Here is a 27,583-nt window from a genome sequence, read left to right as displayed (position 1 = left end):
CACGGTGACCCTGCCGTCCCCCCTCTCCCCCCTTGCAGATCCGGAGCGGAGCAGCCCCCCCATGCTCTCTGCAGACGATGCCGAGTACCCTCGGGAGTACCGGACCCTGGGGGGCGGGGGCGGGGGCGGGGGCAGCGGGGGCCGGCGCTTCTCCAACGTGGGGCTGGTGCACACGTCCGAGCGGCGGCACACGGTGATCGCGGCCCAGAGCCTGGAGGCGCTCAGCGGGCTCCAGAAGGCCGATGCTGACCGCAAGCGCGATGCCTTCATGGACCACCTGAAGAGCAAGTACCCCCAGCACGCCCTGGCCCTGCGGAGTCAGCAAGACAGGATGCGGGAGCAGGTGAGTGGGGCCGAGCTGGGGAGGGGGTGTGACTTGCGCTCCCGTGTCCCCAGGCTCATCCTGATTCCGAGAGGCGTCTGAGGCAGAGGGGGAAAGTGGATGCCCCGTTGCCGTGGTTGGCCTCTTCTGGAGCCTGGGGAGGAAGGGGGTGGGGGCTCAGCACCCAGACCTCTGCCTGCAGCCCTGGAATTTGGAGCACGGGACTGGACAGAGAGAGCCCAGCCTCTGATCGGGCTGTCTTGGAGAGACAAGAGCGTGGTGGGGAGGGAGAGGGACAGCCTCGTCGTGCACTGAGTGTTCTGAGTCTGAGGGTCCATCCAGCGGTGGAGCTGAGACCTTGGGGTTGGCACCTCTGTGATTTGGCCCCTAAGGGAAAGTCAGGCCTTGGGAGCTTCAGAAGGCTGGGTCTCCTGTGCCCCAGCCCTGCAAGAACAGAGCCCAGAATTTCTGGGGTCTTTTACCTCCTCCCCCCTCCCCCACCCCGTTCCTTCCCCCCAAGACTCCCTGTGTGACTTTGAGCTAGAGGACTTCTCTCTCTGTGCCTTGGTTTCTCTCCTGTCATCAGTAGGGCTTAGACGGGAGTCAGGGCTCCTGCCTCTGGTCCAGGACCTGTCTCCTTCTTTATGGGGTGCGAAGCTTCCTTTGTAAAGCTCTCCCAGATCCTTGGGTTCCTGGATGCATCTCTGCATCCAAGTACGCCCTTCTTGTTCGTAGGAAAATTCTTTCTTGGGATTGGCCTTCTACTTACAGTCCCACCTTGGTAGGAGCCTTGACAGCTGCAGCACGTTGGCCGTTGAGACCCGGGCGTTGTCCACTCTGGGAGAAAGGACTTAGGGGAGGGTGGTTAATCCCATCAGCATCCTTTCAATCAAGCCTTGGGGCATCCGTCCCTGCTCTCGCACCTGTCTGGCTCTGTCCCCCTTTCCAAGTACTGCTGGGTGTGGCTGGGGAGGGGGGAGAGTGTGCCCATCCCCATCCTCACTGTAGGGAACAAGGACACATTGGTGCATTTCTGGTACATTTTCTGCCCCTGATGTCACCTCCAGTTCTGTCCAGCCTTTACCTTTTCTCAGCTCCGGAGTCCTCCCGGGAGCAGAGTTCCAACTAAAATAAGGGAGAGTTGCAGAAGGAGATCTGGCCCTCCCCTTCAGGGGTCCCTCTCAGTGGATTCCTTCTGTGTGCTCTGGCTTAGGGGGAGGGGACAGGGACCTTTGTGATCTAGATGGGGTGAAAGGATGGTTAAACTTAAGTATAAGGGGCACAGTCAGTTGGAAGAGGGTTTGGAGTAGAGGAGATCAGGTGGACCGGCCTGGTCAGGGAAGGCTTCCTGGAGGAGGAGGTACCTAAACTAGGCTTAGAAGGATGGAAAGGGTCTGAATAGTCATAGAGGAGGAGAACGCTGTTTTAGGAGGTAGGGAGATGAGCATAGGTCTGTGCTGGTTTGAGGACTGGCATAGAGGTCCAAATGGCTGATGCAGAGGACTCGGGGTGGGAGGCAGTGAGAGGTGTGGGGGCCAGATGGTGGTGACTAGGGGGCCGTGGCTGTTTTTGGATGGTGAATAGGAGGGGACAAGAGGGAGTGGCTGGAGGCAGGGAAAGGAGAGGAGGAAGAGAGTGTGTCAGGGAGGATGAAGGGAAAGGGATGGGGTGGGAGTGGGGTTGGAGGGAAGATGAACAAGGCTTGTTTGCTGCCTGGATCCAGGAGGCAAAGACAGAGAAACCTGGGTGACAGGGGCATGTTGGTGCCTTGGGGGGAAATAAGAGGGATGGGAGGGAAACGTTTGGGGGAGTGGGGGACAGGAATAGGGGAGATGAGTTTGAGGAGGGGGTAGGGGTTTCCCGCAGAAGTCTGTTAAGCACTGAATATACAACTCAAGACTCTGAAGGGACCACAGCTTCAGAAGGGAGGTTGAGTGCGATGTGGGCAGAAATGGAAGTGGGACCCAGGGTAAGCCTGGTCACCAAGGCAGAATGGAGTCTCAGAAGGGAGAGGGCCCATGACCGATGGGGAGGGGGAACCGGAAATGTCCTGCATCCCTGAGGAAGAGGACGAAGGCCCAGCAGGAGGGCCCCCTGCACTTCTGAAGTCTGGAGGGATGGGAGAGAGAAACAGCCATTGGGACCGGCCAGGATCTGTGGGTCTGGAGGGTACCAAGAGCTCCTTTCTCGTGCTGTGGTGAGGTAACGGCCAGTGTCAGGGGTCGAGGAGGTTGGAGGTGGTGAGGGAACAGGACCCCTGGGCTGCAGATCTGTCCGGGGAGGTTTGGCCAGAAAAATATGCAGACAGCCGGCGTGGCGGCCTCAAGGGGCAGCAGGCGTGTAAGAGAGCACGTGGGCGTGTTTGAGGGCCTCCTGTGTGTCTGGCACATTCACCGGCACAGAGTAGGTGCTCAGTAAGTGAGTCAAAGCACGGCCACTCACAAATTCACTCCTTTATTTATTCACTCACTCGTTCCCTGCCTTGGGGAGTAAGTGTGTAGGAGCCACGGCTGTTTCACTCACATCGAACGCTCGGGCCTAAGCCTAGCGCTGGCTCAGTACGTTAGCGGGGTGACCTAATGAGAGACGGATGACTCTGAGGATGCTGAGGTCCCGGAGAAATCAGGAGGGGATGGGTTTCAAGCCTTAGGTGTGGTGTGGGAGAAGAAAGTCACGTCCGTGAGATGGCGGGGAGGAAAGCGGTGCTGTCAGGACAGAGGCACACTGGGCTGAGGCCCCCTGCGGAATGGTTGCCCACAGCTTCAACGAGGGGGCAGTGAAGAGCTGGAGGAAGGGACAGGCGAGGGACAGCCCCCTTGCAGAGTGTCCGGAGAGGCAGTCAAGAATTGAAGACAAGGACTTCAGCAGTATCCGCTGGGGAAGGCCTTGCCCTGGGCTCAGAGAGCCCCCAGGCTGACTGGAGAGAAAGACCCGGCAACAGGCCCAGGGCCCCCCCCCACCCCCCCCCCCCCGCATAGAGACCCAGCCTCGTCAGGGACTAGCCAGTGCCGCAGGGCCCCCCTGCGGGGTGAGCTCTGTGCCAGACTTGCCCCAGGAATGCCCCCCCCACCCCGTCACAGTCCCCCAGCGGCTCCTGCCCGCTCCCCCTAATGGGGTGTCCCCCGCTTCGCACACACAGGTCGGCGGCTGGACCGTGGACCCCGTGTGCCTCCTCAGCTCCCTCTGCTCCCACCTCCATGGCGACTCCGCCCCCTCCGGGGCTGGCCAGCCGGCCCAGGTGAGTCACCCGCCTCCACCCCACCCCCCAAACCCATGGCAGACTTGGGCTTTGGGGAGGATAGTTTTTGGAGGGGGGATATCCAGGATTTTAATTTTGCATCCCTTTCTCTTACGTAGGAGCCCGCATTTTCAGGAGACTCCTATGCCCCGTACTCTCCCCGTGATAGTCTAATTCCTACCGCCACCTCCCCAAAGTTTGGCTTTGGGGAGGGCGTTTTTTTGAGGGGGAATAGTCAGGTTAAAAAACCTTTTTTAAAAAAAATCCTTCTCTCCTTAAACAGGGGTACCTCTCCCCTCACCCCACTGGTTTTCAGGAATCTCTTGTGCCCTGCACCCAATTCCCACCCCCACTGTGGATCATCTCGTTCCTCTATCCCCACCCTATCCTCCATCTCTGAGCAGACCCAACCTTCCCCTGATGTCTCACCAGCAGGAAGTTCTTCATGATATCCCTCTCCCACACTTCCTGCTATGTCCACTGCTTAGTTTCAAAATGTGAAGAGGACCTTGGTCTCTAGCCATTTGTTCTGAACTGATCTCCTGATTCTTCATATGCCTCAGTTTCCCTGATGGGAAGATGGACAGGGGCACCCTGGGACAGGATCCTAAGGGCTCAGGCTCCCAGCTCAGGCCTGGACATTGCTGTGGGAGAAAAACAGTCATCTGAAGGCCCAGAGGGGAGGAGGGGCCAGGGAGGTCAGGGGCAGCCCTGATGGGGCCGTGACTTGAGGGTGGCAGAGGAGGTGTAGTGGCAGAGAATCCAATGGGTCGCATGGGCACCATCTTCTCTTCCTTGCGTACCCTGCTCCCCCTGGAGAGGGGCAGCAAGCCTTGACTTTTTCAAGAAGAATTAGGAGAAGGAAAAATGTGACAGCCTAGGAAAAAACAAGGCTCCAGAGCACGGTACTTTTAGCTGCGTGTAACTCAAGTCTAGCAAGAGATTGGCATGCTTGGCATCACTCACAGGGCACCCAGCCCACTTCCTTTCCCAGCTCTTGGCCCTGTACTGACCGAACTTAGGGAACAGAGATGTGTCTGCGCCCAAGGCTAGATGGCAAGTGGGATGGCTTCATCTTGAGCAGCCACATGTGCGGTGGAGGTCAGAGTGGGGCTAGGACAGGGATGGTGATGAGGCAGAGGACGCGGGCGCTCCCTGGATAGAGCAGATGGAGCTTCTCGAGTTGGGGTGATGGAGGGAAGTGAGACTGGACTTGGTGAGCTCTGATGTCCCAGGTTATGGGGTCCCAGGCCTGTCCACATCTGAAATCTACTCTGATGGAGGAAAGAGTCCTTCACCCCAGGGCTTTGAAGTACAGAGAAAAGTGGCTGTGCCCAGGATCTTGTCATCACTTTATACTTAGCGCTTATCACACTTCCCATTCCCCATGGCTGGGTACGAGGCTCCTTTTTGTAAAGTGCAGGACCAGAGACGTTCAGCAAATGCCAGAGTCACACAGCAGAGCAGGATCAGAGGCCACGGAGGAAATTTAGGCATCCTAGGCCTCCCAGACTTGGCTGGGAATTGAGTCACGGGAGAGCTAGAACGGAAACGGTGCACAGCCGAGACTCCGGTAGGGAGAGACTGTAAGCTCAGAGAGTGGCCGGTCGGGAGGCAGGCCACTCTCCTTCCCCACCGCCCACACACACCCTAGGCCAGATCGTTGGGGGTTGGGGCCTTAAGAAGACCCTGAGAGGGGACCGGAGGCCAGACTCCAAGCCACAGCCCTTCCCCCGCTTCCACTAGGCTGTCTAACCTCCCTCCCTCCTGCTGCAACCCGAGTCCCGGGCGGCGGGCCGGCGTATCGGGTGACCGCGGCGACGCAGCCACCAGCCACCGCCGTTCCTTGGCGGGGCTGCGCCGGCGGGGCCGCGCCAGGGAGGGGGCCAGAGAGAGGATGTGCACGGCGGCGCGCCGTGCCGCGCCAGGTGGAGTCGCGGTTACCGGGGCGACCGGGGCCCGGGCCCTCTCGGCGGCGGCGGCGGCGCCTCTCTCATTGCAGCAAAGGGCACCGGCGGCTGGGGCTGCGGAGGCGGCCGGGGGAGGGGAGAGCCCAGACGGGTGGGAGTAGGGGGCTGCCCTCCCTCCCCCGCCCGACGCGCGACCTGGGGCTGAGAACCCCGCGTATACACCTGTGGCCGCAGGTAAGGGGGAGCGGCTGCGGGCGCCGGGGTAGCCGCCTCGGGTTCCGCGGGGCGGGGGCACGGAGATGGGGGCCCTTCCCACGACTCCGAGGGGCGGTCTGGGGGTGGGGGGCTCGCAGGCCGTTGCGGTTCCGGATCCCTGAGAAACGCCCCCTCCCCTCCCCCATCTCGTTCTCAGCCTTCCGCAGGGGACCGGCCCCCACCCCGAAATGTGGCTGGCGTCCCCTCCCCCAGCCTCAGAAAGTCATGACCTTTCCGGGGTGCGCCCTTGCCCCGCCGCAACCCCCCTCCCCAACACACACACACACTGCATTGGGAAGGGGTAGGAGGTGACCATGTCGACGGGCACACAGGGGAGAGGGCCGGAGTAGTGCACGTGCGTCGCGGTGGGAGGCTGGCGCCCTCGGGGGGCGTTAAGGAGCCCCAGCCTGGCGGGGGCAAGGGAGGCGGGAGGCGAATGTTTACGTGGACGCTTGTTCACAAGAGTTGAAAGGTGGGTGTGTGCGCCGGTGCACGGAGAGCCAGGGGACTAGAGCGAGGGTGCGACCCATGGGTTGTCCTCCCTCTCCGAAGGATGCATCGTCTTCGGGGCTCGAGGTCAGGGAGGGGTCACGCACTCACCTAACCTACAGAGGACGTCTCCCCAGGGGAGGGGAGAGACCTCAGCTGGCTGGGCTAAGGCTCCCAGGGGACACGGCCCCGCCCTCCCAGCGCACTGCGTGGGGGAGAAAGGACCAGCTGCAGGGGGGAGGGAAGAACCCCACCAAGGGCGCCTAGGGTGGAGGAGGGAGGGAGTTAACTCCTTAGCCCCCAGAGGGAAGAAGCTGTTTCCTCTTCTCAGCAGGGAGTTTGAGGACCTCCTGGCGCTGCTTCCTTGGGTCTCCAGGAAGCTCCCCTTCTCGCATTTCTGAAAGCCTGGTCCCTACAGAGTGGATGGGTTGGCTTCCATCTTATCCTCCTAGAACACCTCTCATTTTGCCCCAGCTCCTGTAAGACTCTTCCCTACAAGTGATTACCTGGAAGGGCCTCTCCTACTCAGCCCTTTCTTTTTTTCACTGTCTCACTGTCTTCTGGGAAGGTGAGACACCCCTCTCTGAGAATGGGGGAGGGAGACAGCTTTGCCCTAATACTGGAGGTTTTCACTTGGGTTGGCGAGCCAGACCTCTCTTGGGCCCTTCCTGCCCTCTGCCATCCTGCCGGGGGTTTCTGGTGCTGGGAAATTCCCAGGGAAAAGACATGGAAGGCTGAGCTGTACTGGGTGCCAGGAGATGGAAAATGGTACCAGACAAGAGTATGCAGAGATACCCCCTTCCACCTGTGGCTGGTCCTGTTTTCTTGACACTCATTCATGGCCAAATACTTGTTGAGAGCCTACTCTATACCAGGCACTGTGTGGGGCAGGACGGGAGGAACAGACAACCAGGAAGAGGGTGAGGAGTAAAGGGTGCTGGAGATTGGAGGAGGAGAGTCCTACCTTAGCAAACAGAGGAGCCCTCCGCTCTTAGGCACCCAAGGCTGTCCCATGGGTTTAACACCCTGGAAAGAGACAGAGACGGGAGATAGACGGCATCCCCAAGGACCTCTCCCTACTATGGTTTTTGCCCTCCAAGGACACTGAGTTGCCAGGAGACTCTGTGCCTCACTGCTGGTGGGGCCAGCGTGAAGGGGGATCATCCTTCCCACTTTCCGAGGTGACGGAGGGGCGGGATTCTGTGTACTCGACCAGCCAGCGCCCGAAGCCCCAGGACTCTGATCTCAGCCTCACTCCAAGTCCACCAAGCACAAAAACAGCATCTCTTCCACCTTTACCCGCTAGTGGGGCCTGGCTGGCCTGTTCTGTGGCACTGATGCCACCCAGTCCTCTCCCCTGGCCCCAGCTACTCAGCCCTCCTTTCCAGGTCTGGCTGCCCCATGGATGTGCCCAGCGTTGCCTGAGGCAGGCCCAGGTTGAGGGCATGGCTAGCGTGGCTGTAACCAGGCGCCATCCCTGTCCCCCTCCCAGAGACATGAGATGGGCCCCAGCTATGTGCACACACTGAGTCTGATGTGTTGACATTTGGGGCGGGGGGGCGGGGGGGCACATCTTCTGCTTCTTTTGAATCAGGAGTTCACCTACCTGCCGCATGTCTGGGACATCACAGGCATGGCACAGTGACTGAGGCGGCCAGAGGCACCGTGACCTGGCTAGTGGGGGGAAGGAGGGGCGAGATTTCTCTGTGTGTGTCTCTGCAGCTGGTGTGCGTGTATGTGTGTACATATGTGTGAATGGGTATCCATCATGTCTCTGTCTGTTTCTGTGACTCCAGGGTGCCCTCTGTGATTCTGCTTGTGGGAGTGTGTGTGAACAGGTCAGTGTCCTGGGCGGGCCGGGGGTGCATGTTTTGTATGAATGGGGTTGGTCCACGTATGAATAGCTCTGTCTCTGAGTTTCTATTTCTGGGGTTGTTTCTGACCATGGAGGGCTTTTCTCCAAGTGTTTGTGTCCCTTTGTGGGCATGTCTTTGTTGCTCTGGGTGTGTTTGTGGCTATGTCATTACTGGAGGATGTCTGCGCGTCTGTACGCAGCTCTCCGTGTGGGCGCTGTGGGTGGCCTGTGTGTACACGGTGTGATGGTGGTGGTGGATGAGGGGGTGTGATGGTGGTGGTGGATGAGGGACGGTGGCCTTCTCTGCAGAGCCGTCCGTCACCACTGGGGCTGCAGACATGACTCTCATCATAAACCTTCCCCTGCCCTCTGCCTGGCTCTGCCCCCCACCCCCTGCCATCACATGTCCACTCGCTCTGCTCTCCTTCCCCTCCCCAAGGCCACAGGCAGCTGTGGCTACAGCCTGATACTCCAGTCCCCCACCTCCCCTCCCCTCAGCACCTGTGGGCATCCCCTGACACCCAGACTTTGCTGTCCCCTTCCTCTGCCTCTCTTGGAGCAAATGCTGGGGGGAGAGGTGGGGACTGTGGCCCAGAGGGAATGGTCCTGATGAGTAAACCTCTTCATCCTAGCCCTAGCCTGGCATCACCCCCACCCTAAAGATCCGAAGCCTCCAGCCCAGCAGGGCCCCTCTCCACCTCCTTTCCGCCACTAAGGTATTCAGACGGCACAGGACACCCCGCCATGGTGTCCTCCCCCCATCAGGGGCCCTTGGTGTCAGTCCCCTCTGCCAGTGGCTCTGAGGCCTAGGGAATCTCGTCTGTTGGTGCCAGGCACCCCAGGGCCAGGCCATCTGCTGCCTCTGTCTTCCTGCGGAGGCTGGCACCGGTCAGCAGGGTGCCCTCAGCTTTGCCAAGAACCAATCCGGCCTCCGGGCCACTCCTCCCTTGTCCTTAGCCATCTGGAGGGGCCTTCTGGTCTCCAGGGAACGCAGGGTGACTGTAGGTTATTGTGAATGAGGAGGAACCTGAGGCCCCCATTCTAGGGGAGCAAGGAGCCCTCCCCTCTCATCTGTTCAACCACAGAACATTGCCGACACTCCCTTGCTGTCCATGGCTCCCCATCCATTGCCCAGTGCTGTGGGGTGATGGGCATCTGTCCACTCTCCCTATAACCCAGGTCCATCATGTTACACAGGCCTCCCTGCCCTGGGCTTGGCCCCCTGCCTCCCTCTTCCACTCCCTGCCCCATCAGCCCTCCTGGGGTCCAGTCCCATCCCACTCAGTTTCACACAAATACTTTCTGCTTGTCCAGCCAGTTAAGTCTCAATTCTTTCACTTGGCATTTAAGGGCGCTCCTCTGGCCCCAGGCCCTTCTTTGCAGCCTAACCTGCTACTTTCCCAGGCCCTGCACCCCAGCCAAACCGAACTGTTCCCTCAACACACCCTGCACATGCCTCCCCAGGCCCTCTCCTCAGCAGGCTCTTCCTCCCAACCTCCGGCTGCTCATTTTTTAAAGACCCACCAAAAATGTTCATTTTTTAAAGACTCACCAAAAATGCCACCTCTTCCGGGAAGTTTTCCCTGGCCAGCCACAACCAGATGCCATTTCTCTGACCCTGCAGCTCCAATTCAGCTCTGCCAGTGTCTCACGTGTTCCCTGTATCATGGTCATCTGCGTCTTTTCCTGCCTGTAACTCTCCGAGGACAGTTACTGTGACTAGGTTATGTGGCTTATAAACGTCTGGAATGATGGCTCTCCCCTCCCCCAGCAGCAGGCCTGGAGCCCGCTCAGGGCCATCCCGGGCCTCCGTAAAGAATGGGATGTACCAGGCATGGCGTCCTTCCTGTTCCTGGGAGGGTGGAGGGCCCATGTCCCAGGGCTGAGTCCTGAGCGCCAAGGGTCTCTAACCTGCCCCTGGCCCTACTCTGTCCTCCCAGCGCCCCCGCATAACCATCTCTTCTCTTATTTCCATCAGCAGCCAAACTACTGGAGTTTCAAGGTCAGTGTGTGGTGCTTCTGCGTCCGTGACAACCGCATGTGCTCTCCCGCCCCTGCCCCTCCCTGCACATGCTTTGCACAAAGTTGGACCGTCTGGTGTGGGTGGTGGGTGTGGGACTGCAGGCTGGGTCTGCTGCTTTGAGAGAGCCTGGGTTCGCCTGCCAGGGGCTTGTGGATCCAGTGTGGGAGTTTGTGCCACCTGTGCTGGGGATCTGGGCTGGGGATGCTCAGGCTTCCCCAGGACGTGAAGAGCATTTGGGAATGAGAGAGGTATTTTCCCCGGCCTGGAGGGACTGCTGGCTCCAGGGGACGGAAGTGGACCCCGTGATCTTATTGAGGGCCTTGTTCTCTGAACTCAGACTTTATCTTCCAGGGAGGCCCTGTGACTATAATGGGCCCCTCATCCCTTTCTTACTTTCCACTGTGGGGAGCTGGTCAGTGCCAGGCAAGAGACTCACAGACTTACACCCCCAAACCCATTGCTCAAGTGGAGGGCTGGGCTCAGGGATGGTGTCTTCCTGTCTCCTCTGGAGAGTTTGGACCATCCACAGCTAGAGAGATGTCTGTCCCCTCCAAGGGCATCCTGCTGACCCCCAAGGGAGCACGCTCCTGGACCTCCTCTTCTCTGGCACCAGGCTCAGAACTGAACTAAGTTAGACTGCTGCTTGCGTCCTGGAGTCTCTGGTCCGTCAAATCCTGGGCATCATGACAGGGGGTGGGAGGTATACATTCCAGACTCCCCCAGTGTCAGTGTCATCTTTTTTTTTTGCGGTACGCGGGCCTCTCACTGTTGTGGCCTCTCCCGTTGTGGAGCACAGGCTCCGGACGCGCAGGCTCAGTGACCATGGCTCACGGGCCTAGCCGCTCCGTGGCATGTGGGATCTTCCCGGACCAGGGCACGAACCCATGTCCCCTGCATCGGCAGGCGGACTCTCAACCACTGCGCCACCATGGAAGCCCACCCCCCAGTGTCTTCTTGCTCCAAGCATCTTGTTTGCATGCATCCTCCCAGAGAAAAGTTCTTGAATCAGAGAATCACGGAATTGTAGAGTTGTGGCATCAGGCATATAGCCTTTTTGGAGGAAGCAGTAGAGCATAGTGGTTCAATGCACGGGGCCAAGGGCCAGGCTGCCTGGTGGTGAATTCCAGTCTGCTACTAACTAGCTGGGTGACCTGGGGCAAGTTACATAATTCTCTGAGCCTTGGTTTCTCCTCCATAAAATGGAACAGTAGCTACATCATAGAGTTGTTGTAAAGGTAGAAGAAACGCGAGACTGCATGTCTTAAGCACAGTGCCTGGCTCATGGTGAGCCTTACCTCATTAGCTATTAGCATCCTGGAATCACCTTGGGAATTTGTCAAAAACCTTGAACCCCAGGCTCCAAGCCCCAGAGATTCAGATTTAGTGAATGTGGGGCACTGGAAAGAGTGTTTTTAAAAGCTCCCAAGTGATTCGGTCCTAGCCTGTGGACAGCTTTTGGGAATCTCAGATCCTAGTCTGACTGCCCCACTCAGGGTTTCCGTCTGCCTGATCTCTGACCAGGAGTCATCGGTTCCTCACTGGAGCATCTCCAGGGACTGGTGCTCACTGCTTCCGATCTTTGGGAAGCCCTTTCCTATCTTTGGAGAGCTCCGCTTAAATTACTGTTTTGTTCTCTTGCCATCTCCCTCTAGTCAGGAAGTCCTTCTGGATGTCTCACTGTTTTTCTGCTCTGTTGTCCCAGCCCAGGGCTGGAGAGACATGCTAATGGGCTTTCTCTCTTCTCAAGAGGGTTTTCTACAAAGGCTGTGAGAATGGAAAGGCGCCCAGGAGGCCAGGATGGAGACAGGAACCGGTGGGGCAGGGAATGTGGGCATCTCTTCTCGCAGGGTTCCCTGGGCAGCCTTCTCAGTCCCTAGGATCCCTGCCCCTCCTTCATTCTGGCCCTTGTTCCATCTTCTTATTGGCAACTCACTTGTGCCCCCCAGGCACCGTGGCCACCTCCTACTCTTCATCCCTGCTAGCTGCCTCATTTTGCCTGAATTCTGTAGCCCCTCATCCATACTAGCCTGGCAACCACTGACCTTCCAGTTGCCTGGCAACCTCATGACCACCAGACCAGGCCTGGTTCCCCACACTGGGAAGAGAGAAGGGCGTAGGCCAGCACTGGTGATCAGCCTAGAACTGAGCTGCAGGGTCCAAAGTCTGGGCACAGGCATTCCCCCAGTGGGTCCAGTTGCTACGCTGCCTCCCTCCTCCCCAGAACCATGCCCACCCGCTGGTCAAGGCATTGTGCTTGAGGCTGGATGCCTGCTAATGTCCCCAAATCTGACCTGCTATATCTCCAAGCCCTTGAGGACACTTTGGGGACAGCTGGGCACACTGTCCGTCAGAGGAAGATGCTCTCTCTTTTCGAGAGTGCTAATCCGACTGGAACATTAAATTGAGTTAATATGAAGATGGAGATTAATTAGGGTTTAATCAGGACTTGGGGATGGAGGGAGCTGAGGAGGAGAATAAATACTTCCTTTTTAGAGACACTTTTACTGTTTTTAAAAAAATTATAAAAATGATACATTCTGATTGCGCAAAGTTCACCCGGCAGAGAAATGTATAAAGTAGAAAGGGAATGCGCTGTCTCAACCCCAAGATGACCAGTGTTAATGGTTTTGAATGATTTGTTGCTGTTGAAGATAGGCAACATATTTTTTAAAAAAATACAATTGGGCAACATGATTTTTCTCTTGATAACATGTATATGTGGTGATACATCTAATATATATATAACGTTACATAACAGGGAATGATGTAGATCTGATTCAGTATCTTTCTCCCTTAAATAGATTGGTTTCTGACAGCAACCAGGTTTGAGGGGAGGGGCTGGAGCAGACTGGCAGGAGCTGTGGCCCTGAGTGACAGCCCCAGCTTTCAGCCAGAAGTAGGTTCTTGAAGTGCAATTGAAATCAGGGTGTCCCCTCTCCCAAGGAGAGAGTAATCGAGCTGTCCCTGGGGCAGGGAGTGGTCACTGGGTGACAGCCTTCCCTGGCCCCAGCCAGGTATCACCCCCAGCTGTGGCTTCAGGGCAAGGGGCTGCTATGTTGGTACTGGAGGAGGCTTCTCTGGGAGGCTAGCCAGGCAGGTTGGCTGTGTGGCAGCATGTGCCATGCAGGGAGGGGCTGAGGCCTGGCACTTACGATGTGCTCGTGCGGGCTGAGCATGTGCACTGCATGTACTAGGCAGGCAGTCTGTGCGAAACTGGGGTCCACCTGGCTTTGGGAGGTTTGGGGTGGTCCTCCCGGTCACCCTAAGTCCAGGACATTGTTCCCAGCTCTGTGAGGGCCCATACCTCCCAGAGCTGGGATCCTGGGGTCCTTCGCTCTCTGCTTTCTCCCTGCTTCCCGCCCCCACCCCAACCCTCTGAACTCCATGAAGGAAAAGTTCATCGCTCGCGAATCCGCCGCTTAATTAATGTCTGGAACTAGTGCCCCAATTTGCTCAACGATTCTGCGGCTCACCTCGGTGACAAATTTGTGTTCTTGTTGTTCTTTGGAATCTTAAAATAGCAGGTGTGCCCATGGCTCCCGCTCAGATGGTTTCTTGTCTGGCTTCCCAGGGTGCCTGAGTCCTTTGCCCACTCCTTACCTGCTGGGTGTCCCGGGGAGGCCAAGGCCCCAAGAGGTTGGGGAACTCTCCTGCAGCCACACAGCGAGTCTGGAATCCAGGAGACCCTCCGGGGTGTGTGTGTATGTGTGTGTGTGTGTGTGTGTGTGTGTGTGTGTGTGTGTGTGTCTCACTGGCTGGTTGGCTGGGGCTCCCTGGGACTGGATGGGGGCAATGGGCAGAGTGAAGGGGTCATTCCTGGTTCCTCTTGCCCCGCCCTGCCCCTGCAGACCCGCAGCTCGCGCCACACTCAGGGAGCCCAGCCTGGGCTGGCAGACCAGGCGGCCAAGCTGTCGTACGCCTCCGCTGAGTCACTGGAGACCATGTCGGAGGCGGAGCTGCCCCTGGGCTTCAGTAGGATGAACCGCTTCCGACAGAGCCTGCCCCTCTCCCGCTCAACCAGCCAGACGAAGCTGCGCTCTCCAGGTACTGCCTGTCCATCTTCCCTCCAGACTACTGGCTCCTCCCTCTTCTCCGCTCACCCTGGAACCCAGTCCAGCCCCTTTATCACTCCCTCTCTTCTCAACCATCTTTCTAGTAAGCCTCTGGCTCCCTTCCCCCATACCCATCTTCCCCCCCTCCCCCCAGCAATCTCCTCCCCACAAGGCCTCTCCCTCCTCTGTGGCTTCCTTTCCAACTTTCCTCCACTTCTCTCTTCCCTCACTTCTCTCTCCCTCAGCACCCCCTGCCCTGTCCTTCTCTCTCCAAGCCTCCTCTCTCCCTTAGGCTTCTCTCTCACCCCCTTCAGCAGCCCCCCTTTCCTTCATCCCCTCCCTTCTCACCTCTCTCCCCCAAAGCAACCACTCACTCTCAGTTTCTGCCCCACCTGCTCCTGCCCCCAATTCCATTTCCTCGTCCAGACTCCAACCTGCCTGGGGTCGAGGAGGTGCCTTAAGGGGCCGGCGGCATGAGGAGTGCCTGGGTGCACCTGCACTCCGGGGCGGCATCCGGTCTCAGACCCTGCCTCTGCGGGACCAGCGCGGCTCCCCAAGGCTCCCCGGGCCGCCGGCGTGGTGGTGATAGCGGCCCTGACAGCGAGGGCGGCGTCTCCTTCGCAGGGGTGCTGTTCCTGCAGTTCGGGGAGGAGACTCGGCGCGTGCACATCACGCACGAGGTCAGCAGCCTGGACACGCTGCACGCACTCATCGCGCACATGTTCCCGCAGAAGCTCACCATGGGCATGCTGAAGTCGCCCAACACAGCCATCCTCATCAAGGACGAGGCTCGCAACGTCTTCTACGAGTTGGAGGACGTCCGGTGGGCGTGGCCCCGGGGGGGATGGGGTGGGCCTCCCCATACTCCTCCTCTGAGGGGGGGGGGTTCGACGCCGCAGGTCATTCCCCAGCCCCCTCCTGACCCAACCTCAGCCCTAACCCCTCTCCTCCCGGAGCCCTACCGCCCCGCCCCCTTCTTCGGTCATCCCGGCCCCACCCCCTCCCTTTAAATCATCCACCCCTGCTGATTGGCCTTGGCTTGAGCTAACCTGAAAATGGCTCGTGAGGCCGAGGAGCTGTACGGGGTGGAAGCTGCCGAGCGTGTGTGTGTTGGTGGCAGGCAGTCCGAGGCACGAAATCCACTGAGCAGGGAGTTAGGAAGGGGCTGGGGCTCGCGGCCCTTCTTGGCCACCCCTCTTCCGTCTGCCTGGAGTAGCTTCCTCTCCTCATCACAGGGCTGGGGGATGGTGACCCTCTGCACCCCTCCCGCCCCCAGGGACATCCAGGACCGCAGTATTATCAAGATCTATAGGAAGGAGCCACTCTACGCCGCTTTCCCTGGCTCACACCTCACCAACGGGGACCTCCGGGTATGGCTGGGGAGGCCCCCGGCATTGGGGAGGCTGGGCAGATGGGGTCCAGGAGCACAGAGTCTAGCCACTTGTCACCAGGGACAGCTTTGGAGAAGGGAATATGGAAGCTGAAGCAGAGGCTGGCCTCCATTAATTGTGGAGTCATGGAGGAGTCCTTCCCCTCATCTGCCACCTTCCCCTCTTGTCCGATCAGATTTCTCGAACCCGCCTCTAAATATTTTAGGAGACCTCTCTCAGGAACCACCCCTTACCTTTTCGCTTCCCATCCCCCACCATAGGGTGGGCTGGGGGTCGCTCCTCTGGTGCCTCTCCCTCCACCACTTCTTCCTCCGTGCTGGGAGCCCTGAAGGGAAAGGGGCCCAAGATGCAGCAGGAGGGTGGGAAGGCAGAGAACAGAAGGGACTTCCTAAGCGTCAGGGGGGAGCTGCTGGCTCCTCAAGTAAGAAGCAAGGGATCCCCCTTTGTGACCAGCCCTGTGGGGTTCGGGGGCTGTCTTCTGCACAGAGAGAGATGGTGTATGCGTCGCGGGAGTCATCGCCCACGCGGCGCCTCAACAACCTGTCGCCGGCGCCTCACCTGGCCTCCGGTTCGCCGCCGCCGGGGCTACCGTCGGGGCTGCCGTCGGGCTCGCCGTCCCGCTCGCGCCTGTCGTATGCCGGGGGGCGCCCGCCCTCCTACGCCGGCAGCCCCGTGCACCACGCGGCCGAGCGGCTGGGAAGCGCCCCCGCTGCACCGGGCGTTAGCCCGAGCCCCAGCGCCATCCTGGAGCGGCGCGACGTGAAGCCGGATGAGGACCTGGCGGGCAAGGCGGGCGGCATGGTGCTGGTGAAGGGCGAGGGCCTCTACGCCGACCCCTACGGGCTGCTCCACGAGGGCCGCCTGAGCCTGGCCGCGGCCGCCGGCGACCCATTCGCCTACCCGGGCGCCGGTGGCCTGTACAAGCGCGGCTCGGTGCGCTCACTCAGCACTTACTCGGCCGCCGCGCTGCAGTCCGACCTGGAGGACTCGCTGTACAAGGCGGCGGCCGGAGGCGGCCCGCTCTACGGCGACGGCTACGGCTTCCGCCTGCCGCCCTCGTCGCCGCAGAAGCTGGCCGACGTGGCTGCGCCCCCCGGGGGCCCCCCGCCGCCGCACAGCCCCTACTCGGGGCCGCCCAGCCGCGGCTCGCCGGTGCGCCAGTCCTTCCGCAAGGACTCAGGCTCCTCGTCTGTCTTCGCCGAGAGCCCCGGAGGCAAGACCCGCAGCACCGGGGGCTCCTCGACGTCTGGAGTCCCCCCTCCCGAGCTCTTCCCCGGGCCTGGGGAGCGCCCGCTCGTTGGGTTCGGGCCGCCTGTGCCAGCCAAGGACACGGAGACCAGGTGAGGGACGCTGGCGAGGCCCGGGGCTGCGCGGGTGGGGTGGGGAGCGGGGACACGGCAGAGTCCGTGGCAGGTTGTGTCCTGGACTCTCAGACCCGGGAATCCTTGTAGACCCGGAGTAGCCTTGAGGGGTCGCCAGAGTATCTTGGCCGTGGCAGGGAAGGCACTGGAAAGACGTTTCATCTGCAAGGCCTGAGAGCTGGACGAGAGGGCCCCAGACAAGGACCCTGGAGACCTGGGTTTGCATCCGGTCCCTGAGCCTCAGTTTCCCCAACTAATACTGAGGCTGAAGTAGAACTCTTTATTTAGTGCCTTTCCTGCTCAGACACAGAATGTGCCGCCATGAGAGCTGTCCAGCACAGGGCCGGCTGAAGTCCACTGGGGAGGGGGTGCTGGTAAAAAGTGGGGTTGGGGAGAGAGACACATTTCTTTAAGTAGCCTCCGAGCTGGGGAACTCTTGCCCATCATTCAGCTCCCTGCTAAGGGTGCAAGGCTGGAGGAGGTAACCAGGGCACTGAGCTGCCCCCCCCTCTGCCCTCAAGCAGCACTGCTAAGAGGTGAGAAGAAACGATTCATTCACACAGCTTTCTTGTGGCCTGTGTGCCAGCCACTGCACTATGCCAAGCTGAGCAAACACGGTTCCCGCCCTGCCTAGTGAGGGAGACACAGCAAAAAATACTTGTTCTTCCCTTGGGAGGGTGTACTCCTCAAGGCTGCTGGGGACTCTGGGATGGCTTCAGAGGAGAGGGTAGGGAGGAGGGCATGCTGGCAGGGGGAATACATGTGCAGAGACCCAGAGTGACCTGGGTGGGGCCCATTAGGGAGCCAGTGATGAGAGATGAGTCTGGAGAGGGAGGGGGTGACTGTCAGACAGGGAAGGGCCTTTCCAATGTTGGGGGTGGGCTGTGGACCCTTAGGCAGTGGGACCCTTTGAATTGTCTGTGCTGGTGGCTGGGGAGGGAATGGTATTTCCTCTAATTATCCATCTTAGGAATGGGGCGCTGGGCAGGAGGGACCCCATGCCCAGAGATGGGGTTGCTCAAAGCCACCGTCTTCCCCAGGGAGCGCATGGAGGCCATGGAGAAGCAAATTGCTAGCCTCACTGGCCTGGTGCAGAGTGCCCTGCTGCGAGGCTCGGAGCCGGAGACCCCCAGGTGAGGTGTTTCTCCCAGCACCACTGCCCAGGCATGTGGGTGGGCAAGAGCGGGGGAAGGCGAGCAGCAGGAGCCCTGGGCTCAGCTCGGCCAAGGTCTCATCATTTTGCCCTGGGTGAATCGCCTCCCTTCTCTGGGACTCCGTCCTAAGATCAGGGGACTGGAGGAGTTTATGTTAAGGTCTCACCCAGCTTTGACAGTCTGGGGCCTGGACCCCCTGATGGCCATCTTTTCCCTGTGCCACAGTGAGAAGATTGAAGGCTCCAATGGAGCAGCCACCCCCTCAGCACGTGAGTGACCCTTCTTCCCTCCCCCACAGGTTCTTGCCCTCTCTGAGCCTCCGATTCCTAATCTGTAAAGTGGCTACATCACCAGCCTTCAGTGGATAAATGAGTAGTCACCTTAGACCAAGATGCCTTCGCTCCGGCGCTTTGCTCCTCGCAGAGGGCTGACCACTAGTTGGGGCAGGGAGCCAGAGCCACGTCTCTCTGTGGCTGCTGTGTGGGGTCAGGAGTGGGGAGGACTATACCCCAGGCTCACGATTTATTCCCTTTCTCCCGTCCTCGTGGTCCCTGTCTGCAGCCTGCGGGTCAGGCAGCCGGAGCAGCGGGGCCACCCCAGTGTCCGGCCCTCCCCCGCCCTCGGCCAGCAGCACGCCTGCGGGGCAGCCCACTGCCATCAACCGTTTGCAGATGCAGCTACACCTGCGTGGCCTGCAGAACAGCACCAATGACCTGCGCAGCCAGCTTCAGCAATTGCGGAAGCTCCAGGTACCACCCTCTCCGGGGCCTCGCCCAGTATCCCGCTTCCTCAAACTCCGCCCCCTCAAACCCCGCCCCGCCAGAACCCGCCCACGAAACTCCTTCCTGCGAGTCTGCCCCATCCCGAGGCCCTCCGCCTCTCACTGGGGTGCTCTCCGAAACCCTCCTCGAACTCTCGCCACCTCGCTGAGTCTCTACTCCCTCACCAAGCCCCCATCCCTCGCCCGGGTCCCCCTCACTGAGCCCTCTTGCCCCTTTCCTTAATCCTCACCGCTCTCCTGAAGCCCCAATGCACCTCACTGAGCCCCCTTCTCCGGTCAGTATCCCTCAGGGCAGTCCCTGTCCCTTCCTGCCCCGCATTCTCTACCCCCTCCCCTCCCTTGGGCGGAAGCCCTTCCCCCAGATCCCCTCAGCTCTCCCTTCCTCAGCCCACACAGTCTTCCCGGGCCCGCCCCGCCTGGCAGATGGTCCCACCAGTCAGGAGCCTGGCATCGCTGTGCCCGCTCCTCGAGAGTATCCCAAGGCCCGTCAGGTGAGAATAATGAGTAGAGACAGGCTGGAGAGGGGGCAGAGAGTTGCCATCTGGGCAATGGGTAAGATCTCGCCCAACCCCACCTTTGCCCCAACTCGGCCTTAGAACTCGGTTTTCCCGGCGCAGCCACGGAAGCTCTATCAAACCCCAGTGCTTGAGTCCTTCATCGAAGCCATAGCCATGCAGCGGCAAGGTGGGCAGGGCCCTACGTAGGGCCACCCCTTGCCCCCCAAATATCCGCTATCCCGTTCTCCTGCCTCAATATTTACCCAGAACGAAACATTTTCCTCCGCCCCCCACCATCTTACTCCCTCGCTGCAGCTAACCGCCACGGCCATTGCAGCTGCACCTTCTGCAGGGCCCAACGTGGCACTCCTTCCTCCCTCCACTATCCCAGGCCGTTCTCCTCCTGCCTCTATTCTTCCCCAGAACTAAGCCCTCGGCCTGTGCCCCCCCCGCCATCCCACCCTTTCACTGCTGCTCACGGCCAGAGCCGAGCATTGGTATCTTCCGTGGAGCTTGCCCCGCGTCGGGCTCTCCTCTGCCTGCCTCCTCCTAACCCTCTCTCGGCTGCGCGCCTCCGTTCCCTCCCACCCGCGTCCATCGGTCCATCTGCGTCCCGCAGCTACAGAACCTGGAGTCTTTGCGCGCGCTGCTGAAGGGCACGGAGGCGGAGCTGAGCATGCGCGTGTCGGAGGCGGCGCGGCGGCAGGAGGACCCGCTGCAGCGGCAGCGCACCCTAGTGGAAGAGGAGCGGCTGCGCTACCTCAACGACGAGGAGCTCATTACCCAGCAGCTCAAGTGAGGCTAGGCCCAGCTTTGGAGGGAGGGCTGGGGGTGCGGCCTGGGTGGCCGGCAACCTGGTTTCACGGGGAGGCGAAGCTCCCTTCCTTCTGAATCACAGGCGACGTTCTGAAGCCTGATTTCCTTCTCCCCTCCTCTGTGGCCTGATTTCTCTGTGACCCACAAACCTTTGACCATCTGGCACAATTCCTGTTTTCTTTTTTTCTGGCTTGACGCCTGCTTTTGCTATAGTCTTGCTCCCTAACGGTCCACAGTCTGGCTTCCCCGTGGCCTGCAGCCTTACTCTCATGCGTCCAGCTGCCCGATGTCACTCTGCCCTCTGCCTGCTTTCGTTCTGGCCTGTGACCCGTGCAAACTGACCCTCGAGTATTCAGGTGGAGCTTTCAGGTGTGGCCAGCTTGGTCAGCTTGGTGCTGACCAGTCACAATTGCCACCACTCCAATTCTCTGATCTCTGAGACCAGGTATAGCCAAGGAGAACCCTCCTCCCGTCCTAGTGCAGCTGAAACAGGGCTCCAGGAATAGAGAGCCCCAAATGCTTAGACATGGAAGGGTTAACAGAAGACAGTCCTCTGCTCCAAATTTAACAAATGGCTGTCTGGCCAAGATTCGATTGTCTGGCACCATTGAAGGGAGAAGCTGCCTGCCGCTGTCCATCCACTGAGTGAGCGGCCCCAGCCCACTGCAGCCTTCCCTGGTCAGTCCCTGGGGTCTGAGACAGAGGCCCTGCTCCTCCATCTGGTCTCCCTCTAGGTGGTTCAGGGCACAAGGGGCCTGAGGTCCAGCTCCAACACTGAGAAGCTGTTTGATCACGATAGTTTTTGCCCTTCTCTGCACTTCAGCTTCTTCACCTGTGCCCCGTATTAAGATTTTCGCAGTTCTTCCCAGAGAGGACTTGGATTCTACTGGTCAGCGACCTGGAGCCAGGGAGGCTGCTCAGAGGAGCCCAGCTTTCCCACCAAGCTCATAATTGGCTGTATCGCTTGCAAGGGGCTACTTGAAAAGGGTCCCTGCTCCTCAGTCTTGGGCGCACAGCCTATAAGTACATGTGCTTTTCAGTGATGCACAGGGCAAAGATTCTCATGACCCCTTGTGGCTGAGATGAAATAAGGGGCCATCCCACTTGGAAATAAGCTGGTGGCAGCCACTGCATCACCCCTAGTGTGACAGCTGAGTGTCAACTCTTGTCAGATCTCCAAGTAGACTGATGGCTGCCAACCCCCTTACCAAGGGAATTCCATTTACTCAACTTTCCTGTCCCCTTTTTGCCCCTTTTTATTCAGCACAGAGGAGCGGGGTTGGAATTTTCAAAAGGAACTTTACTGAGACATTAAAGGAAAATAAAAGGAAATATAAAAGTACAGAGGCAGAAGGGATGAAAGGATGTATTTATGCTCCTGTCATATGAGTGTCTGGTCCTCAGCTTCCTGGGGACCTCAGTTCTCCAGGAGTACACAGACTCCCTACCCGCTGCCCTGTTATCAAACCCATTGCTCAGACTGCTCACTTGAGAGAGCTTGGGGGCTGATATATGCTTCCGGCAGGATTCTCCATCTACTTCGAAAGGAGTTCCTGCCCTTTTTTGGGTGGGGCTTGGGCTGCGCACCAGCACTGCAGTGGCTTCGGCTTGGCCAGGGGGACGTCCCTGCCCAGCTCCCGTAGCCTCCTGGCATTAAGTCAGCCAGCAGGCCCATCCTTACCCCTGCTGTGGCTGCAGCCCCTGGACGCTTGCTCTTGCTTGGCTTCACTCTGCCCCTTCCTTTTGCCCCCTGGCATCTTGCTGGGAGTAAAGGCTGATTCGGTGCTTCACTCAGCTTGGCTCACTCACTTGACCTTCTAGCCAAGCACTTGAGCGCTGTCTAGACGTTGCCCTTAGGGAAAGCCTCTGCTGACTGAGACCTTTTGGCCTCTGGAGCATAATGTGACCCAACCCAGGACCAGCTTTGTAAGCATGTGACCTGTGTAATCGCACAGGGCCCCATGCTTGTGAAGGCCCATGCTTGGTTTAATGCTCTGCTGTCACTATCTTGAAATTCTTAATTTTTAAACTAGGGGCAAAATCTTCATTTTGCTTTGGGACCCCCAAATTATATAGCTGGCTCTGTCCTGACCCTTACCTCTCAACTCCTCTAGAACTAAACCTGGGTCTGGAAACCCCACTACTTTCTGATCCCAGTGCCTAGACTTGGGCTGGTCTGGACTCACTTGCAGAGCCTGCCCAGGTTATGGGCCCCCAAACTTTGGCAGATGGTAATGATCAGAAAATCGAGGTGCTAATTGAGCCTGAGGCGGGCCTTGTCCCTTCTGCCTGAGAGTTGCAGTGTTATTTCCTCCTGAAGGCTTACCTGAGTGCCCTTCCTCTGCAGAGTGATATTTGAGAGTGACCATTTTACAAAACTGGCCCACCCTGAGCCAGTCAGGTTATCACACACATCAAAAGAGAGTTGTTCTTTTGCGTGTGGCGGAGGGAAGGCTGGGTGGGACAGCGGGTGGGTGTGGGGTGATGTTAGTCCGGTGTGGGAGGGAGATGCAGCAGAACCCAATGGCTGAAGTCAGACAGGAGTAGATCCTGCTTTGCCACAAAATAGTTGTGTGACCTTGGACAGGTTAGTTAATCTCTCTGAGCCTCTTTTTTTTTTTTTTTAATGCCAAAGCCCATTGTTAGGGTAGCTTAGTTAGGGTAGCTAATTAATTAGTTAGGTTAGCTGCTATAACAAATTGTATAATGGTTCAAAAGTAATCAATATACCTTTCTTTCTCGTGAAACAGTATTGGTGGGTTAGCAGAATGGGTTTCCTCCACGCAGTCATTCAGGGACCCAGGCTAATGGAGGTTTTGCCATCTTCAATATGTGTCTTCCAAGATTATCCACAGGGTCATCGTCTTTCAACCAACAGGAAGGGGAAATGAGCATGGAGGAGCTTACATGGGAGGTTTTTAGGCGCCAGGTCTGGAAGCAGCGTGTAACCCTTCCACTCATATTCCATTCACTAGACCTCAGTCGAATGGCCACTTCTACCTGCAAGGGAGGCTGGGAAATGTAGTCTAGTGCCTAAGCTACTGTCTGTCTGTGTGTCAACTGGAGGTAATAATGGTTCCCACTCACAGGATTTGTTGTGAGGATTAAATAAGGTAAAGAAAGTGAAGAGATGAATGTGCACCTGGCAGGCCATAAGCACTTAGTACAAGATAGCTCTTTGGTAGTGCTGACTCACAGGATTTTGTCCTTGGCTCCAGTGTGATCTGTCTTTTCACCCGCTAGTTGGATGAAGATGTGTAAAGCATGCTGATAAGATTTGCTGATGACACAGAGCTCTGAGGGGGAGCAAATCTGTTGGATGGTAGAACTGAGATTCAAAAGTTGTTCCTACGTGGATGGTTGAGCTGAAATCCAACAGATGGGATTTGACAGGAATGTATGTAGAGTCTCGCATGTGGGTCAGGGACATCAGTGACTCAAGTACAGAACTGAGATGACCTACCTGGGCAGAGTTCCTTCTTTCATTTATTCATTCCTTCCATAATTATTTACCAGGCATTTATCCTGCTCCGGGCACCATGCCAGGTGCTGGAAATCAGAGATGAATCAGAAAGACATGGTGTCTGCCTGCCTAGAGTTGCTTAGCCCAGGAAACAGGAGCTCCAGGGAGGAAGCAGACCCCCAACCCCAAGTGTAGGGAAGCGGGGAGAGGTTCCCATTGGAACCTGAGGATGAGTGGGAGTTAGTCACACATGTGCGTGCGTGCGTGTGTGGGGCGGTGCTAAACGGAGTGTTCTAGGCAGAGGAAATGGCATTATAGAGGCCCAGGGAGAGCAGCACATACGAGGACCTCAGCAATTCTGGATGGTTCTAAACAGAAGCAAGCCAGACGAGGAGGACAGTGGATGTAGCTGGAGGGAAAAGAAGAGCAGCTCTCAGGGGCTGACCCCTTGCATTAACTCATTTAATCCTCACAGTGGCCCCAGGAGGGAGGAACTCTTACCATCCCCATTTTTTTGGGTGAGGAAGTTGAGACCTGGAGATGGTCAGCAGCTGGGCCCGTGAGCCATGGCCGCTGAGCCTGCACGTCCGGAGCCTGTGCTCCGCAGTAGGAGAGGCCACAGCGGTGAGAGGCCTGCGTACTGCCAAAAAAAAAAAAAAAAAAAAAAAAAAAATTGTTGGGATCCATTTCGGGTTCAAAACAGGCAGTGGTGACTTGGTGGTCTGATTTACATTTTAGAAATATGGAGGGTTTTAAAATGACACAAGGGCTTCCCTGGTGGTGCAGTGGTTAAGAATCCGCCTGCCAATGCAGGGGACACAGGTTCCAGCCCCGGTCCGGGAAGATCCCACATGCTGCAGAGCAACTAAGCCCGTGCGCCACAACTACTGAACCTGCGCTCTAGAGCCCGTGAGCCACAACTACTGAGCCCGTGCACCACAACTACTGAAGCCTGTGCACCAAAGCCTGTGCTCCGCAACAAGAGAGGCCATCTCAGTGAGAAGCCCGTGCACCGCCACTAAGAGTAGCCCCCGCTCGCCGCCACTAGAGAAAGCCTGAGCGTACCAACGAAGACCCAATGCAGCCAAATATAAATAAATAAATTTTTTAAAAAAGAAAAAAAAACCCCACAAGCTCAGCATAAACCATCTGAAAATTGAAAGCAGCTTTATCATTGAGGAAAGAGGCTGAGTGTCTGGATCACTGGAGCAAAGGTAGATGGACGTGGCAGTGCCACCCTGAAAAAAAAAAAGAGACGCTTTAGGGGCCCATGCAAGTGCCTCCAGTTCTCTGAAAAGCTGCCAATTTCTCTGCTGTGTCCTTGGCATAATGAGGATCATAGGATGCAAGTTACCGGGAGGGAGATTTGGATTGATGTCAAGAAAGATCAGAACTTCAGAGAGGGGACCCAGGGCACCTGTTAGGGAGTGCTTCTAAGTCTCATCTCTGAAGCCTGGCTTTCTGATTTCACTTGGGCTTGTGGTCTGGTGAATGGCTTTTAATTTTGATCTGATTGGTGGCCTGATTTCTTTCCAGCTGCCCAATTTCAGGGGGCTGGGCTGGGGCCAGAGGGGCTGAAAGGGTCTTTCCGTGTGGCTGCAGTGACCTGGAGAAGTCGGTGGAGAAGATCCAGAGGGACGTGTCCCACAGCCACCGACTGGTGCCTGGGCCCGAGCTGGAAGAGAAGGCGCTGGTGCTGAAGCAGCTCGGGGAGACGCTGACTGAACTCAAGGGTGAGCCTGGGGGCACCCCTACCCCCACCCCACTGCCTGTCCTCCCAGTCCTCGGAGCTGCTCCCTCCCCAGCTCACTCCTTCCCTTCCCCTCAGCTCACTTCCCAGGCCTGCAGAGCAAGATGCGGGTGGTGCTGCGTGTGGAGGTGGAGGCAGTGAAGTTCCTGAAGGAGGAGCCACAGCGCCTGGATGGGCTACTCAAGCGCTGCCGTGGGGTCACAGACACGCTGGCCCAGATCCGAAGGTCATACTATCCCTGAGTTCTTATCTCTGACCTCCACTTTCCCAGTGAGGTCACGTGCTGAGCTAGATCGATAGGTCAACCTGACCCCTTATCCCAATTCCTACAGAGCTCACTGGTGTGCCCACTGGATCTGCACCTCAGCTCTGATCTGTGGCCCCATGCATGTTGTAGGCTTGGCCCTCCCATTTGCCGGATGCAGTCACTCCTCCCCCAGGCCCTTCCACTTGTCCTGCAAGATCCCAGAGCCCTCCTCAAACCCCACCTCCCCCAGGCCAGGCTTCCCTCCTATGGGGCCACCACCCTGCAGGCCTCACAGCTGCTCCCAACTCTCCCAACCCCAGGCAAGTGGACGAAGGTGCGTGGCCACCCCCCAGCAACCTCCTGAATCAGTCCCCCAAGAAGGTTACAGCCGAGACTGACTTCAACAAGAGCTTGGACTTTGAAATGCCACCCCCCCAGCCCTCCACTGAAGCTCCACGAGATGAGCGGGCAAACCGAGGGGGCCCCTCCGACCCCAAAGGCGGGCAACCCCACCAAAGGCCTGGACACTCCTGGCAAGAGAAGCATGGACAAGGCTGTGTCTGTTGAGGTGCTGGGCCCGGCATGGGGGGGGCCAGAACTAGGCTCACACGTTCTCACCACCGTCCTAGATTGGCAGGTGCCAACACGTGGGGACTTGTTCCTGGGGGACGAGGAAGTCTGAGAAGCATGCTGAGGGTGACATTAGTCCTGCTAGACAGAAAAGCATATTATAAACCTATGATAATCAAGGCAGCGTGGTGTTAGCATAAGAGTAGATTATGTGCTGAGACAGAATAGAATGTCTAAAAGCAGGTCTAAGTTTATCCCAAGAGTAGTTTGTAGTGAAGGTGGTATTCCAGGCTCACAGGGAAAGCATGTAATACTCAAGGAGAAGCCCGAGGCTTGGACCAAACGGGAGGCTTCCTTTCCATTCCTTGCATGTGTGGCCGAGGCCCCAAAGGTCCAGGAGCAGGGCAGCCACTTCAGTCCTGACTGTCGACCCCTCCTCTCAAGGCTGCCGAGCGGGACTGGGAGGAAAAGCGGGCAGCCCTGACCCAGTACAGCGCCAAGGACATCAACCGGCTTCTGGAGGAGACACAGGCAGAGCTGCTGAAGGCCATCCCTGACCTGGATTGTGGGAGCAAGGCCCACCCAGGCCCAGCCCCCACCCCTGACCACAAGCCCCCCAAGATGCCCCACGGTCAGAAGGCAACCCCCCGAACGGAGCCCAGTGGAAGGAGAGGCTCAGGTATGGGGGCAGGTAGGGGGCTGGCGAAGAGCCCAGAGGAGGGGAGCCCCAGCCTCAGGAGCTCTCAGGTTGATGGGGGAGGCGCTTGGGAGTGAGAATCTTTGTGGTCAGGCTGCCAGAGGAGGGAGGTGCTGGCCTGCCCCTCGTCCACAAAGGGAGACCCAGAAGGACGGGATAGCACTGGACTCCATCCAGTGATTTTTTCCCACTGCTCTGACTTCTGCTGAGAGGACCATGCAGGGAGGATGAGCGAGTCCAGGCAGAGGGTCGTCCCCCTGCACCTTCTGACCCAGTGTGTGTGCCAGAAGCGAGGCTGTGGTGAGACGGGGTGCGGGTGCAGCGCTGAGCTATACGGACAGGGTTCCTGTGCTCCCTGAGCCTGTGAGAAACCCGAACCAGAAATGGCAATTGTCGTTCACGCGTCTATTCATTCCTGCCACATATATTTGTTAGGTACCCACTTATCTGCTAGGTGCTGGGGATAAGGAGATGAGGCTGCTTTCAAAGAGCTTAAAATTTCGTGGGAGAATAATACTAACATCTGTGTTTATCAAGCACTTACTATGCGGCAAGAACTGCTCCAAATGCTGTTCTACGTATCAATCCTTATAATTTTGCAACAATCCCAGGAGGCAGATACAGTAATTATTTCCATTTTACAGATGAGGACACTAAGGCTCAGTGTGGTTAAGTAATCTGTCCCAGGCCATACCTTGTGTGTAAACCGGAA

The 27,583-nt window shown here is 58.0% G+C and overlaps 1 protein-coding gene across 1 annotated transcript in view; it reads left to right on the top strand.

The window, feature by feature from the left end:
- The window catches only part of SRCIN1 (SRC kinase signaling inhibitor 1), a 63,609-nt gene that overhangs the window by 23,280 nt on the left and 12,746 nt on the right, over nucleotides 1–27,583 (top strand). Inside the window, 16 exon segments of the mRNA XM_032615614.1 lie at nucleotides 39–343; nucleotides 3,462–3,560; nucleotides 10,048–10,071; nucleotides 13,941–14,136; nucleotides 14,769–14,967; nucleotides 15,421–15,514; nucleotides 16,022–16,875; nucleotides 17,937–18,029; nucleotides 18,276–18,319; nucleotides 18,612–18,799; nucleotides 19,948–20,123; nucleotides 25,210–25,340; nucleotides 25,436–25,583; nucleotides 25,925–26,033; nucleotides 26,035–26,172; nucleotides 26,619–26,853. Coding sequence (XP_032471505.1) covers nucleotides 39–343; nucleotides 3,462–3,560; nucleotides 10,048–10,071; nucleotides 13,941–14,136; nucleotides 14,769–14,967; nucleotides 15,421–15,514; nucleotides 16,022–16,875; nucleotides 17,937–18,029; nucleotides 18,276–18,319; nucleotides 18,612–18,799; nucleotides 19,948–20,123; nucleotides 25,210–25,340; nucleotides 25,436–25,583; nucleotides 25,925–26,033; nucleotides 26,035–26,172; nucleotides 26,619–26,853 — 3,033 coding nt within the window.

Source organism: Phocoena sinus, chromosome 20 (genome assembly GCF_008692025.1).
Source record: "Phocoena sinus isolate mPhoSin1 chromosome 20, mPhoSin1.pri, whole genome shotgun sequence".
Taxonomy (NCBI): Eukaryota; Metazoa; Chordata; class Mammalia; order Artiodactyla; family Phocoenidae; genus Phocoena; species Phocoena sinus.
Note: the sequence above shows the minus strand (reverse complement) of the source record. Positions and strands in the feature narration are given on the sequence as shown.